Here is a 15,330-nt window from a genome sequence, read left to right as displayed (position 1 = left end):
GGCACATTAAATAAATAAATCCAGCTACAGAATCAAATCCTTCTCCTCGTCCAGACTTATTCTTACATCTTTGTTTAGTTGTGTCTGTGTGTGTCTCATTGTGTGTGTCTCATTGTGTGTAAAGATGGTCTTATGTCGTCTTGTGTGTGTCTCATTGTGTGTAAAGATGGTCTTATGTCGTCTTGTGTGTGTCTCATTGTGTGTAAAGATGCTCTTATGTCGTCTTGTGTGTGTCTCATTGTGTGTAAAGATGGTCTTATGTCGTCTTGTGTGTGTCTCATTGTGTGTAAAGATGGTCTTATGTCGTCTTGTGTGTGTCTCATTGTGTGTCTCATTGTGTGTAAAGATGGTCTTATGTCGTCTTGTGTGTGTCTCATTGTGTGTAAAGATGGTCTTATGTCGTCTTGTGTCTTTGTGGATTTGTTCCGTTCTTCTGGACATAATTGAGGTGAATAAACATCACATTCAGATTAGAAATAGTCTCTATGAGGCACAGTCCAGTCGCTCCTTCTCTTCTTTAGTCATTAAGGACAAACTGTTTTCTTTCATTGACCTTTGGTCACACAGGAACTTTTGTGCTAACCACGCCCCCTTTTGGATGAAACAGTTTTAACAGAGGCGGGAGATACAAATTGTTAAAATGTTATCGTTTTGCTCCAAAACAACCTAATATCGATGGCGGCGACACAAGAGCCGTGGACAGAGGACAGAGGACAGAGGACAGAGGACAGAGGACAGAGGACAGAGGAGACGACAGCGTCAAACAAATGATATGAAGATATAATGAGTTGTGGATGTCGGGACGACACGTGACATATGACGGAGACGTCTGTAATAATCACACTAAAATCAGAAGTGTCCAGTGAGAAGTCCAGAGTCTTGGGCAGTTAAACCGCACGGAGGCTCTGAGGGGGCGTGTCCAACAGGCTCGTGACGCAGCAGACGCCTCCTTACGTCGCCCGTTACGCACGTCTCCATCCTCTCCATCCTCTCCATCCTCTCCTCCGCCTCCAGCTGCACCGCGCTGTGGCCGCACCGCTGCGGGGAAACTGCGCGCCCTGAGCGGCAGGACATGCTGAAGAGACGCGGAGACGCGGCGCGGAGCGCAGGTGAGACGCACCGCTTCTGTTTGTCGTGCAGGACGCGTAATGCGCGCGTTTGTGTCGCTGTGATGCGCTAAACCTGATGCCCTGGAGAGACTGGAAGTGACGCGCTCAGTGCGGCTCCAGAGGTTTGTTGTGATGCGTCATGCCGCGGCCTGATGCGGCAGTGAGCGGCAGGAGCGGCAGGAGCGGCAGGAGCGGCAGGAGCGGCAGATGGAGCGTGTTCCTGCCGCTCGTGCTGTTGTTGTCGTGACGCGCCGCTTTGACCTTGCGCTGCAGCGTTTTGAGCCGCACTGTAAAAACACAACCTCCAGAGTTTGAACCAGAGCCTGATATTTTCACCTTCTGTGTGTGTGTGTGTGTGTGTGTGTGAGTGTGTGTGTGTGAGTGTGTGTGAGTGTGAGTGTGTGTGAGTGTGTGAGTGTGTGTGAGTGTGTGTGTGTGTCTGTGTGTGTGAGTGTGAGTGTGAGTGTGAGTGTGTGTGTGTGAGTGTGAGTGTGTGTGTGTGAGTGTGTGTGTGAGTGTGTGTGTGTGTGAGTGTGTGAGTGTGTGTGAGTGTGTGTGAGTGTGTGAGTGTGTGTGAGTGTGTGTGTGTGTCTGTGTGTGTGAGTGTGAGTGTGAGTGTGAGTGTGTGTGAGTGTGTGAGTGTGTGTGAGTGTGTGTGTGTGTCTGTGTGTGTGAGTGTGAGTGTGAGTGTGAGTGTGTGTGTGTGTGTGAGTGTGTGTGTGTGAGTGTGTGTGAGTGTGTGAGTGTGTGTGAGTGTGTGTGTGTGAGTGTGTGTGAGTGTGTGAGTGTGTGTGAGTGTGAGTGTGTGAGTGTGTGTGAGTGTGAGTGTGTGAGTGTGTGTGAGTGTGTGTGTGTGTCTGTGTGTGTGAGTGTGAGTGTGAGTGTGTGTGTGTGAGTGTGAGTGTGAGTGTGTGTGTGTGAGTGTGTGTGTGAGTGTGTGTGTGTGAGTGTGTGTGTGTGAGTGTGAGTGTGAGTGTGTGTGTGTGAGTGTGTGTGTGAGTGTGTGTGTCTGTGTGTGAGTGTGTGTGAGTGTGTGTGTGAGTGTGAGTGTGAGTGTGAGTGTGAGTGTGTGTGTGTGTGTGAGTGTGAGTGTGTGTGTGTGTGTGTGTGTGTGTGTGTGTGAGTGTGAGTGTGAGTGTGTGTGTGTGTGTGTGTGTGTGTGTGTGAGTGTGAGTGTGTGTGTGTGTGTGTGTGTGTGTGTGTGAGTGTGTTCCTCTAAACTGGCTCTGGTTGTTGTTGTTTACTGTTGTTGAGCTGCTGCTGTCACTCCTCGTTGCCATAGAAACAGTCACAACATCCTCTCTGATGCCAGTGCTACAAATGTTACACATTTCATCTTTGTCCCGATGTGAAACGACCTTTCAAGCTCTGTGATTGGACGAGCCTCAAAGATGCGACGAGCACAGACACAGGACGTGTGCAGAGAGAACCAGGATGCCACATTAGCTTTAGCCACATTAGCCACATTAGCTTTAGCCACATTAGCTTCAGCCACATTAGCCACATTAGCTTTAGCCACATTAGCCAAATTAGCTTTAGCCACATTAGCTTTAGCCACATTAGCCAAATTAGCTTTAGCCACATTAGCTTTAGCACATTAGCCACATTAGCTTTAGCCACATTAGCCACATTAGCTTTAGCCACATTAGCCTGAGCTTCAGGAGCTGGTGAATCTTTGATGAGCTGCAGTTTCCAGTTTCAGACTCGGGATGTCATAATATCCAATTTCAGTGTCACAATTCTTGTAAGAAGAAACTACTACTACTATTATTATTTTTATTAATAATGATGATAATAATAATAATAATATAATGATGATGATTATTAACAGGATTATATTTTTTTTGTTCTTACAGAATCAAATCCTTCTCCTCGTCCAGATTTATTCTTCCATCTTTGTTTAGTTGTGTTTGTCTCATTGTGTGTAAAGTTGTGTCTTTAGAGCTTTATAACACTCTGAGGTGTGTCTTTAGAGCTTTATACACTCTGAGGTGTGTCTTTAGAGCTTTATAACACTCTGAGGTGTGTCTTTAGAGCTTTATAACACTCTGAGATGTGTCTTTAGAGCTTTATACACTCTGAGGTGTGTCTTTAGAGCTTTATAACACTCTGATGTGTGTCTTTAGAGCTTTATAACACTCTGAGGTGTGTCTTTAGAGCTTTATACACTCTGAAGTGTGTCTTTAGAGCTTTATACACTCTGAGGTGTGTCTTTAGAGCTTTATACCACTCTGTGTAGAGTGAGCTCCGACTTCTCACAAACTACAAGCCCAGAGCCCCCCCTTCTGTGGACGACATAAAACTGGCCCAACAGCTCAACTCTTTCTACTGCAGATTTGACAGCCCCTCCCCCACAGCCCCTCCCCCACAGCCCCTCCCCCACAGCCCCACCTCTGCCAACCTGACCCCGCCCCCCAGCAATTCTGTTAATTGACAATGGAAATAAACCTGTTATTTCTGCTCCTAATGTTTTAGTTTGTTCTTGTGACATAACAGTCAGATTCAGAAAGGAATTTATATCATCTTCTTCTTTATCTCCTGAGAGTTTAGAGAAAGTTTTTTTATAGACAAATTCAAAAGCTGAATTTAGTCTTGTTTGTTGTTTGTTGTTTAAGATGCATTACTCTTTCCTCCAAATCTACAGAAACGCAGACGGGAGCGCGATGCCTCAGGTTTCAGGAGCTGCGCTAGCATTAGCATTGTTAGCTTGTGGGGAAGTCAGCGTCTTGCTCCTCCATCTGTGGGTGAAAAGCAGCAGCGCTGGTCCGTCTGTCCAGAAGTCTGAATTACACACGTGTGGTTCATCTGAACTGTTCAGGATAAAGGAGCTGATCTCTGACATCATTGATCATGCTCGATTTTCCATCAGGCTCCTGGACTCGCTGAGCGGCAGGTGACGACAGCTGAGGGCAGGTGACGACAGCTGAGGGCAGGTGACGACAGCTGAGGGCAGGTGACCCAGAAGCATCCCATCATGTCTGCGCCCGCCCCTGCCACGCGCCGCTCCGGCTCCGCCTCTCGACGGTGAGTCGCTTCTGTTTTTGTTCCTCAGGTTTAACTTGAGCCAGAATCCTTCAGGACTAAAGTGCAGCGTCCTGGTTGTCCTGAAGGAGGCGCCATCATGACTGGAGTAAATGTTCTTGTTTCTGGGCGTGTCCCTCGTCTTCATGACACGGAACCAGTTCAAATCCACAGGTCGTGACGTGTGAAAGCAGAAGCTTCAGCTGCAGCTCTGCTCCTTTGCCTCAGGTTCAACCCTCTAAACGCCCTTCAGCCCAAACGCCGCCTGCAGCAGATCCTCACCTCACCAGGGCCCAAGGCAGGGCCCGCGGCAGGGCACAAGGCAGGGCACGCGGCAGGGCACGCGGCAGGGCCCGCGGCAGGGCCCGCGGCAGGGCACAAGGCAGGGCCCAATGCCGGGCCCGCGGCAGGAGTGGCAGGAGCGGCAGGAGCGGCAAGAGCGGCAGGAGCGGCTGCAGGGAGTGAGGCAGAAAGAGCGGCGGTGACCACAGCTTCGCTCGCCGTCCCGGTGCCTGCCCCACCAGTGTGAGGACAAACTGCCCCGGGGCATGTGTGGCTGAGAATTGCACTGTCATCGCTAAAACACATGGAATTATAAGTCATGAACGATCATGTCATTCTGTGGATACTTCAAATACTCCTGTGTATTTGAAGTATTGTGTTTCGCTCCTGCACGGCAAACGCTGCATCGATCGTGATCCACTCGATCACTGACCTCTGACCTCTGCTTTGGACTCCAGAACCAGACACACCTTCACCTGCACCGAAATGCACTGCTCCAGGGCACAACAACAGCTCCAAGGACTGAGATACTGCGGGCGGGGCAGCAGGAGCACGGGCGGCTGCAGGCGGGGCAGCAGGGCGGGGCAGAACCTCCCTCACACTGTGGAACCCGGCTGCTTGTCCCTGTTTGTCCCTGCTGGTCCCTGCTTGTCCCCGTTTGTCCCTGCTTGTCCCTGCTGGTCCCGGCTTGTCCCTATTTGTCCCTGTTGGTCCCTGCGTCTTTGGGAGTGACTGGGCAACATCCACGTTTTACATTTTTATTTGAAACATGTTTAAACATGTTTGTTTGAAGAGTTTTGGAGCCATTTGACCTTTGCCTCCCGTTTATTCACCTTATGTTTTTGGAGCGTGAGCTTTAGCCTGTTAGCACTTCCCTCTCTCTCCCTGTTAGCACTTCCCTCTCTCTCTGTTAGCACTTCCCTCTCTCTCCCTGGGCGTGTCTCATTTCTATTTCCTTGCCTCCTTCTGCCCTTGATTCTTCCCAAAGGAAAAGGGAGAAGAAGTCCTAGTCACAGAGAGAAGAAAGGAGACGAGGAGACACAGTGAGGAGACAAGGAGACACACCCTCCTCGCTGTGTCTCCTCGCTGTGTGTCTTTCCACTCTGGCTGTGGTCTATAGTGTGACTCCCTCTCTGTCTCCCCCTGCTGGACGCTGCAGGTTTGACTACTGCAGGTTCATCGAGCTGGACTACGTTCCGATGGAGAGCAGTGGGTTCATGGCGTCCATGCGTCCCACAAAAGGACAAACTCACGGCCACAAATCTCCGTCGAAAGGAGCCAAAGATCGCCACAGCAGCTCACCTTCGCCGTCCGCTCAAGCCCGGTCCAGCTCGCCCCGGTCCAGCTCGCCCCGGTCCAGCTCGCCCCGGTCCAGCTCACCGACCGCTGCGTCTCAACCTCGGTCTGAACTCTGACTGTAGCATGAGGAGCATGAGCATCGTCCATGTGTTCCATGTGTTCCATGTTCTCACAGTTGATCACAGTTGATCACAGGCTGCATGTTCTTTCACTTCATATGACATCATCTTACTGTGCGTCTGCTGTTTAGAAGTATAAGTATATAAGTATATAAGTATATAAGTATATGAGTATATAAGTATATGAGTATATGAGTATATGAGTATATAAGTATATGAGTATATAAGTATATGTTTTAGTGAATATATTATGGGAAGTTTTGACCCTTCAACTCAGTTTCGATTGTTTCTCTTTGGAGTGGATCAGTTTGTGGTGTTTCTGTGCTAAAGTGTTTGAGGGTCTGAAGGGGCCGTGAGGGCCGTGAGGGTCTGAAGGGGCCGTGAGGGTCTGAAGGGACCGTGGTGAGGGTCTGAAGGGGCCGTGAGGGCCGTGAGGGTCTGAAGGGGCCGTGAGGGTCTGAAGGGACCGTGGTGAGGGTCTGAAGGGGCCGTGAGGGCCGTGAGGGTCTGAAGGGGCCGTGAGGGTCTGAAGGGACCGTGGTGAGGGTCTGAAGGGGCCGTTAGGGCCGTGAGGGTCTGAAGGGGCCATGAGGGTCTGAAGGGGCCGTGAGGGTCTGAAGGGGCCATGAGGGCCGTGAGGGTCTGAAGGGGCCGTGAGGGTCTGAAGGGGCCATGAGGGCCGTGAGGGTCTGAAGGGGCCGTGAGGGTCTGAAGGGGCCGTGAGGGCCGTGAGGGTCTGAAGGGGCCGTGAGGGTCTGAAGGGGCCGTGAGGGCTCCCAGAGGGCTTTGAACCACGGACCAGTTTATCACAAATTTATCGCTTTAAACCGCAAAAGTGACATTGCTAAGTAGCAGCGCAGATGTGTCGTGGTTATAATCCAGTGAGAAGATGTAGCCAAGAGTTTTGAGTTTTTAAATTCAGCCACGCCCCTCACACATTAGCTTTAGCCACGCCCCTCATACACCATCTTTAGCCACGTCCCTCACACACACTAGCTTTAGCCACGCCCCTCACACACACTAGCTTTAGCCACACCCCTTACATACACTAGCTTTAGCCACGCCCCTCACACACACTAGCTTTAGCCACACCCCTTACATACACTAGCTTTAGCCACGCCCCTCACACACACTAGCTTTAACCACGCCTCTCACACACACTAGCTTTAGCCACGCCCCTCACACACACTAGCTTTAGCCACGCCCCTCACGCGCACTAGCTTTAGCCACACCCCTTACACACACCAGCTTTAGCCACGCCCCTCACACACACTAGCTTTAGCCACACCCCTCACACACACTAGCTTTAGCCACACCCCTCACACACTAGCTTTAGCCACGCCCCTCACACACACTAGCTTTAGACACACCCCTCACACACACTAGCTTTAGCCACGCCCCTCACACAGCTGTTGTTTTGCTCATTGTGTAGGTTTTATGATGGACTTTTGTGTGTTTTTGTGGCATGTTTGTGTCTGAAACACGCCTCACGGGCACATGCGGTGTTTGCATGTTCTGCTGGTGACATGTGATCCATGCTTTAATATGATGTGTTTGAACAGGAGGACAGCGCCCCCTAGCGCCAGAGACACACATGGACATCCTTCTCTCTGCAGCAGCTCCTCAGGCTCCTGTAAAGGCAGCCCCACCAAAGGGTGAGTCTGAGGGGGAGAGAGGAGGAGAGAGAGGGGAGAGAGGGAGAGAGGGAGAGAGGGGGAGAGAGGGGGGTGGGAGGGGGAGAGAGGAGGGGAGAGGGAGAGAGGAGGAGAGAGGGGAGAGAGAGGGGAGAGAGGAGGGGAGAGAGGAGGGGAGAGAGGAGGAGAAAGGAGGAGAGAGGAGGAGAGAGAGGGGAGAGAGGGGGGTGGGAGGGGGAGAGAGGGAGAGAGGAGGAGAGAGGAGGAGAGAGGGGGGAGGGAGGGGGAGAGAGAGGGGAGAGGGGGAGAGAGGGGGAGGGAGGGGGAGAGAGGAGGGGAGAGGGGGAGGGTCCAGGACATGCAAATATTTATGGACTAATGACAATGAAACAAGTTGAAGTTCAGATCTGGAGGAAAGATAAAGACTTTACAGAGTTTGTTGAGTCAGAACCAGATATGACATCGTCTCATGACTTTGTTTTCCAGGCGTCAGAAGCTGAAGTCGTGCACAGAAAACCACGGCATCCGACCTCCTCCACCCGAGCAGTACCTCACCCCCCTCCAGCAGAAGGAGGTGTGCATCAGACACCTGAGGACCAAGCTGCAGGACACCATCAGCGCTCTGCAGACCAGGTGAGACCATGACCATGTCTGGCACCAGCAGGAGGCCCTCTGGCACCTGCAGGAGGCCCTCTGGCACCTGCACGAGGCCCTCTGGCACCTGTAGGAGGCCCTCTGGCACCTGTAGGAGGCCCTCTGGCACCTGCATGAGGCCCTCTGGCACCTGTAGGAGGCCCTCTGGCACCAGCAGGAGGCCCTCTGGCACCAGCACGAGGCCCTCTGGCACCTGTAGGAGGCCCTCTGGCACCTGTAGGAGGCCCTCTGGCACCAGCAGGAGGCCCTCTGGCACCAGCACGAGGCCCTCTGGCACCTGTAGGAGGCCCTCTGGCACCAGCAGGAGGCCCTCTGGCAGTGACAGAGTGAATCCACTGGTCCATATTCACCTGCGACAGTGAAACATAGATCTGACTCGTCTGCATCATTGTGATTGGTCACATGTTCACTGCGTGTCATGTGACCTAATGGCAGCATGTAGAGGCTGAACTGAAGGGGCCCCAGGACTGACCCTTGGGGCTCTCCACAAAAACTGGTGGTTTTAGGGTTATATTTTGCATTGTGGGATTTATTGCATCTTAAATGAGCTTTGACTTGTGCCCTTTTCTGTGCCCTGACCCAATCATCATGTCTCCATGGCAACTTCTGCTTATTCTTAACCATTTTAGCCTTCATGGGGCCAATGGGGTCCAGAACATTCAAAACACGAGATTTAAACCTTCTCAATTAATCAATTAACTCTCCAAAATGAGCCACCGACAGTTGTGTTTTTCTGTGTCTGTATCTTTTAGGTTCATTTAATTCATGTTTGTCAATTGATGTTTATTCATTTGAATCGAGTCAAAATCGTTTTGAAAATATTTTTTAAAAAGTATTAGCATGTGGCTAGCTCTGTGTTAGCGTCAGTGATTCCTGTCTAACTCATTTCTATCAGGTTTTCTCTAAGTCAGTCTAAAATAAATAAACTCCTCCCTCCCCCTGTCCCTCCCCCTGTCCCTCCCCCTCCCCCTGTCCCTCCCCCTGTCCCTCCCCCTGTCCCTCCCCCTGTCCCTCTCAGAGACTGTGTGATCGACGAGCTGAAGGAGCGTCTGTTCCAGATGCAGGAGGACTGGGTGGAGGAGGAGTGTCACCGTGTGGAGGCGCAGCTCGCCCTGAAGGAGGCGAGGCACGAGATCCAGTCACTGAGGCAGACTGTGGACGGAGTGAGAGGAGCAGGGGTGAGTCAGAGTGAGGAGTCAGAGTGAGGGGTCAGAGGGAGGGGTCAGAGGGAGGGGTCAGAGGGAGGGGTCAGAGGGAGGGGTCAGAGTGAGGAGTCAGAGGGAGGAGTCAGAGGGTGGAGTCAGAGGGAGGAGTCAGAGGGAGGGAGGAGTGAGAGGGAGGGGTCAGAGGGAGGAGTCAGAGGGAGGGGTCAGAGGGAGGAGTCAGAGGGAGGGAGGAGTGAGAGGGAGGAGTCAGTGGGAGGAGTCAGAGGGAGGAGTCAGAGGGAGGAGTCAGAGGGAGGTGTCAGAGGGAGGTGTCAGAGGGAGGGGTCAGAGGGAGGAGTCAGAGGGAGGGAGGAGTGAGAGGGAGGGGTCAGAGGGAGGAGTCAGAGGGAGGGAGGGGTCAGAGGGAGGGAGGAGTCAGAGGGAGGGGTCAGAGGGAGGAGTCAGAGGGAGGTGTCAGAGGGAGGGGTCAGAGGGAGGAGTCAGAGGGAGGGAGGAGTGAGAGGGAGGGGTCAGAGGGAGGAGTCAGAGGGAGGGAGGGGTCAGAGGGAGGAGTCAGAGGGAGGGGTCAGAGGGAGGGGTCAGAGGGAGGAGTCAGAGGGAGGGGTCAGAGGGAGAGAGGGGTCAGAGGGAGGAGTCAGAGGGAGGAGTCAGAGGGAGGAGTCAGAGGGAGGGGTCAGAGGGAGGGGTCAGAGGGAGGAGTCAGAGGGAGGAGTCAGTGGGAGAGAGGGGTCAGAGGGAGGAGTCAGAGGGAGGAGTCAGAGGGAGGAGTCAGAGGGAGGGGTCAGAGGGAGGGGTCAGAGGGAGGAGTCAGAGGGAGGGGTCAGAGGGAGGGGTCAGAGGGAGGAGTCAGAGGGAGGAGTCAGAGGGAGGGGTCAGAGGGAGGGGTCAGAGGGAGGGGTCAGAGGGAGGGGTCAGTGGGAGGGGTCAGAGGGAGGGGTCAGAGGGAGGGGTCAGAGGGAGGGGTCAGAGGGAGGATTCAGAGGGAGGGGTCAGAGGGAGGGGTCAGAGGGAGGAGTCAGAGGGAGGGGTCAGAGGGAGGGGTCAGAGGGAGGAGTCAGAGGGAGGGGTCAGAGGGAGGAGTCAGAGGGAGGGGTCAGAGGGAGGGGTCAGAGGGAGGAGTCAGAGGGAGGAGTCAGAGGGAGGAGTCAGAGGGAGGGGTCAGAGGGAGGGGTCAGAGGGAGGAGTCAGAGGGAGGGGTCAGAGGGACGGGTCAGAGGGAGGGGTCAGAGGGAGGGGTCAGAGGGAGGGGTCAGAGGGAGGGGTCAGAGGGAGGGGTCAGAGGGAGGGGTCAGAGGGAGGGGTCAGAGGGAGGAGTCAGAGGGAGGAGTCAGAGGGAGGGGTCAGAGGGAGGGGTCAGAGGGAGGGGTCAGAGGGAGGGGTCAGTGGGAGGGGTCAGAGGGAGGGGTCAGAGGGAGGGGTCAGAGGGAGGGGTCAGAGGGAGGATTCAGAGGGAGGGGTCAGAGGGAGGGGTCAGAGGGAGGAGTCAGAGGGAGGGGTCAGAGGGAGGGGTCAGAGGGAGGAGTCAGAGGGAGGGGTCAGAGGGAGGAGTCAGAGGGAGGGGTCAGAGGGAGGGGTCAGAGGGAGGAGTCAGAGGGAGGAGTCAGAGGGAGGAGTCAGAGGGAGGGGTCAGAGGGAGGGGTCAGAGGGAGGAGTCAGAGGGAGGGGTCAGAGGGACGGGTCAGAGGGAGGGGTCAGAGGGAGGGGTCAGAGGGAGGGGTCAGAGGGAGGGGTCAGAGGGAGGGGTCAGAGGGAGGGGTCAGAGGGAGGGGTCAGAGGGAGAGAGGGCACACACTAAGTTAGTTTTGAAAATGAAGGATCTTCTTGCTGTTTCAGGACAGTAACATCCAGAACCACAGACTGGAGAACATGCTGATCAACATGGAGATGGCCCAGCCCGGGCGGGGCCGATCGGGGGAGTCAGGGGAGAAAGCGGGGTTCAGGGCCCGAGCTGGCGGCTCCGCTCCAGCCTCAGTCTCAGGGGAAAGTCCTGGAGGAGCTCTGCCCAGAGCGGTGCCCGGAGCTCGGGCGGGATCATGCTCGTGCGACGGGTCTCCGGCGCGGTCGCTCCCTCGCAGCTCCACCTACACCAAACTCACAGAGCAGGCGCTCGCCCAGAAGAACACCCACGAGTTTGGCTCCATGTCGGCCGAGGGCACCCAGGACAGCGGCTTCTGCGGCGGAGAGAGCGCCGTGCCGAGCCGCGCCGACCTGCTCCTGGAGGCGGCGTATCTGTCTGAAGAAACTGCGTCTTTACTCAACGCGTACACACAGACGTTCGCCTCTCTGCCTCCCTCGCTCCCCCCTTCTCACCCCCACAGCCTCCCCCATGCATACTCCCAAACCCTCCCCCACTCTTTCCCTCGCAGCCACCCCGCCCGCGCCCCGCTGCACTCACTAACGCACTCGTCCACCTGCGAGGGCCTCTGCTCAGGGGACCGCCGCTGCTCGGGGGACCGCCTCTGCTCGGGGGACCGCCTCTGCTCGGGGGACCGCCTCTGCTCGGGGGACCGCCTCTGCTCGGGGGACCACCTGGCTCCGTACCGCTGTGGCCTGAGCGCTCTGAGCTGTGTGAGTCACCCGTGTCTGTCGCACCACCTGTTCCTGCACTCGCTCCGAGAGGCCGGGATTCAGACCGAGAGCTGCCCCATCCCGGCCTCCGGAGGCTCCGACCTGGACACTATCGCCGAGGCGCGCACCTTCAGGTCCCAGGCCTGCAGCCCCACCTCCACCTGGATGTCCGACGAGGGAGACGATCTAGACTCCACCACATCGCTTACCACGGCCACCATCATGACGACCGCCACTGAGCCCATCCCCGCGGCTCCAGACAGAGAGGGGCCGGGCTTGCCGAGGTCCGCCACAGTCGCCTGCTCCATGGAGGCTCCTGTGGGTGCAGAGGAGGCTCCTGTGGATGCAGAGGAGGCTCCTGTGGGTGCAGAGGAGGCTCCTGTGGGTGCAGAGGAGGCTCCTGTGGGTGCAGAGGAAAGAGGCGAAAAGCAAGAGACGGAAACAAGCGAGAAAGAAGGTCGTCCCGGGTTAGTGCCGCCCGCGGAGAGCCCGATAAAAGACACAGGAAAAGCCGTTTTATGGGATGTGATGATCCCTTTGACCTTGTGCGACGACCTTCAACACGACGACATGGACTTGACGACTTGTACCGTGGAGCTGGAAGATCTGAGCTGCCCGGCGCTGTCACCGGACGAACAACCGCAAACGTCCCAGCCAAAACGTTGCTCCTCCCACAGTGAGCTCGCAAGCTGTGCCAACGCTCACGCTGCTAACGCTAACGGCACAAATGCTCACGCTAACACTGCTAACGCTCAGGAAATCGATGGAGACGAGTCTGGAGATGAGGAAGACGTTGCTGGTGGGTCGGAGCAGCCGGTGGAGAGAAGCTACTGGAGCAGACACTTCCTGGTGGACCTGTTGGCCGTGGCGATCCCGGTGGTACCGACGGTGGCGTGGCTGTGCCGGGGCCCGGTCCGGGGCGCTCAGCCCATGTACCATTTCGGCTCTCTGCTGCGAGGCTGCTGCACCGTGGCCCTGCACTCGCTGAGGAGAGGAGGAGGGCTGAGGCACTACCCGGCGGGAGGGGGCATGGGAGGGGGCGGGGCCATGTGAGGAGGGGGCTTTAGAGGGGATGGACCTGTAGGACTGAAGTTAAAGTGTCTGTGTCCTCCGGTCCGAGCAGAAAACCACTATCCCAACACCCAACACCCACCCAACACCCACCCAACACCCACCCAACACCCACCCAACACCCACCCAACACACACCCAACACCCACCCAACACCCACCCAACACACACCCAACACACACCCAACACACACCCAACACCCACCCAACACCCACCCAACACACACCCAACACCCACCCAACACACACCCAACACCCACCCAACACCCACCCAACACACACCCAACACACACCCAACACACACCCAACACCCACCCAACACCCACCCAACACACACCCAACACCCACCCAACACACACCCAACACCCACCCAACACACACCCAACACCCACCCAACACCCACCCAACACCCACCCAACACACACCCAACACACACCCAACACCCACCCAACACCCACCCAACACACACCCAACACACACCCAACACCCACCCAACACACACCCAACACCCACCCAACACCCACCCAACACCCACCCAACACACACCCAACACACACCCAACACCCACCCAACACCCACCCAACACACACCCAACACCAACACCCACCCAACACACACCCAACACCAACACCCACCCAACACCCACTCAACACCCACCCAACACACACCCAACACCCAACACACACCCAACACCAACACCCACCCAACACACACCCAACACCCACCCAACACACACCCAACACCCACCCAACACCCACCCAACACCCACCCAACACACACCCAACACACACCCAACACCCACCCAACACCCACCCAACACACACCCAACACCCACCCAACACCCACCCAACACACACCCAACACACACCCAACACCCACCCAACACCCACCCAACACACACCCAACACCAACACCCACCCAACACACACCCAACACCAACACCCACCCAACACCCACTCAACACCCACCCAACACACACCCAACACCCAACACACACCCAACACCAACACCCACCCAACACCCACCCAACACCCACCCAACACCCACCCAACACCCACCCAACACACACCCAACACCCACCCAACACCCACCCAACACGTCCTGAACGTCCTGCACTCGTCCGTCACCCCTCGCTCCCTCCACAGACCTGATCAGTAAACTTTAGACTTTAGATCACTACTTTCTCCTCGCCGCGGGTCATGTGACTCTGAGGTTTGGGAGAAAAAACATTTGCAAAAAATTAAAAAAGAAAATGGATAAAATATAGAATAAATATTGTCCGTCTGTCGCACAGAATTATGACAAACAATCATCACACGAGCTTCGTTCAACACGGAACAGACTCAAGTATTTACAACAACTTAGCAACGCTAGCAACTAAGCGGCTAGCGCTAGCAACTTAGCAACGCTAGCAACTTGGACAAAGTAAACTCTAATAAGACGGTGATTGGACGATTGATCGATGCCTTAAAGTAATTCTCTTCTCCATTTCCAGATCATTAAATCTAGTTAAATGTTCAAATATATCAGATCAGAACATGAATAATATTGTAAACCGATGCTGAAAGGTGAAGGGTCAAAGGTCAAAGGTCAAAGGTGGTGGAGTTTTGGCCTGAACTTGACTCATATAAAGCCAGAAATGTTCTGTGTTCTATAAATATAAGACTGAGGAGGGCGAATGTGGCAGGTGAATGTGACAGGTGAATGTGACGGGTGAATGTGGCGGGTGAATGTGGCAGGTGAATGTGACGGGTGAATGTGGCGGGTGAATGTGGCGGGTGAATGTGGCAGGTGAATGTGACGGGTGAATGTGGCGGGTGAATGTGGCGGGTGAATGTGGCGGGTGAATGTGGCGGGTGAATGTGGCGGGTGAATGTGGCGGGTGAATGTGGCGGGTGAATGTGGCGGGTGAATGTGGCGGGTGAATGTGGCAGGTGAATGTGACGGGTGAATGTGGCGGGTGAATGTGGCGGGTGAATGTGGCAGGTGAATGTGACGGGTGAATGTGGCGGGTGAATGTGGCGGGTGAATGTGGCGGGTGAATGTGGCGGGTGAATGTGGCGGGTGAATGTGGCGGGTGAATGTGGCGGGTGAATGTGGCAGGTGAATGTGGCAGGTGAATGTGGCAGGTGAATGTGGCAGGTGAATGTGGCAGGTGAATGTGGCAGGTGAATGTGGCAGGTGAATGTGGCAGGTGAATGTGGCAGGTGAATGTGCTGTATTTATCTGCTCATTCATTTCTTTCCTTGTACAAAGTGAGTCACAGGTTCTTTATCATTGATACGACTGTAATAAGCAGCAGTTATTTAGACACTTACAGCGTTTGTAGATTTGTAACTTATGAATATCAAAAAGCAATTAACCAAAAAATGTGATGTTTTCAAAAACCAAGTGATAAATGCCTTATGT

At 54.8% G+C, this 15,330-nt stretch overlaps 1 protein-coding gene across 1 annotated transcript; it reads left to right on the top strand.

The window, feature by feature from the left end:
* The first annotated feature begins 1,008 nt into the window (after window positions 1-1,008).
* snphb (syntaphilin b) lies at window positions 1,009-12,905 on the top strand. Its single transcript, XM_072439568.1, has 8 exons — window positions 1,009-1,109; window positions 3,979-4,022; window positions 4,063-4,133; window positions 5,572-5,814; window positions 7,393-7,485; window positions 7,951-8,097; window positions 9,137-9,296; window positions 11,118-12,905. Exons 3-8 carry the CDS (start codon window positions 4,084-4,086, stop codon window positions 12,903-12,905), a joined length of 2,481 nt encoding a protein of 826 aa, XP_072295669.1. The 5' UTR covers window positions 1,009-1,109; window positions 3,979-4,022; window positions 4,063-4,083.
* The last annotated feature ends 2,425 nt before the right edge of the window (window positions 12,906-15,330 follow it).

Source organism: Eucyclogobius newberryi, unplaced genomic scaffold (assembly GCF_026437365.1).
Source record: "Eucyclogobius newberryi isolate DKJ021-1_F unplaced genomic scaffold, fEucNew1.0.hap1 SCAF_93, whole genome shotgun sequence".
Classification (NCBI taxonomy): domain Eukaryota; kingdom Metazoa; phylum Chordata; class Actinopteri; order Gobiiformes; family Gobiidae; genus Eucyclogobius; species Eucyclogobius newberryi.
Note: the sequence above shows the minus strand (reverse complement) of the source record. Positions and strands in the feature narration are given on the sequence as shown.

Excerpts from the sequence above, each read along its gene's own strand:
- snphb (XM_072439568.1), top strand. The coding sequence starts at position 4,084 with ATGTCTGCGCCCGCCCCTGCCACGCGCCGCTCCGGCTCCGCCTCTCGA. Across the intron at positions 5,815-7,392 it reads ACCGCTGCGTCTCAACCTCG|GAGGACAGCGCCCCCTAGCG; the intron begins GTCTGAACTCTG and ends GTGTTTGAACAG. Across the intron at positions 9,297-11,117 it reads ACGGAGTGAGAGGAGCAGGG|GACAGTAACATCCAGAACCA; the intron begins GTGAGTCAGAGT and ends TTGCTGTTTCAG.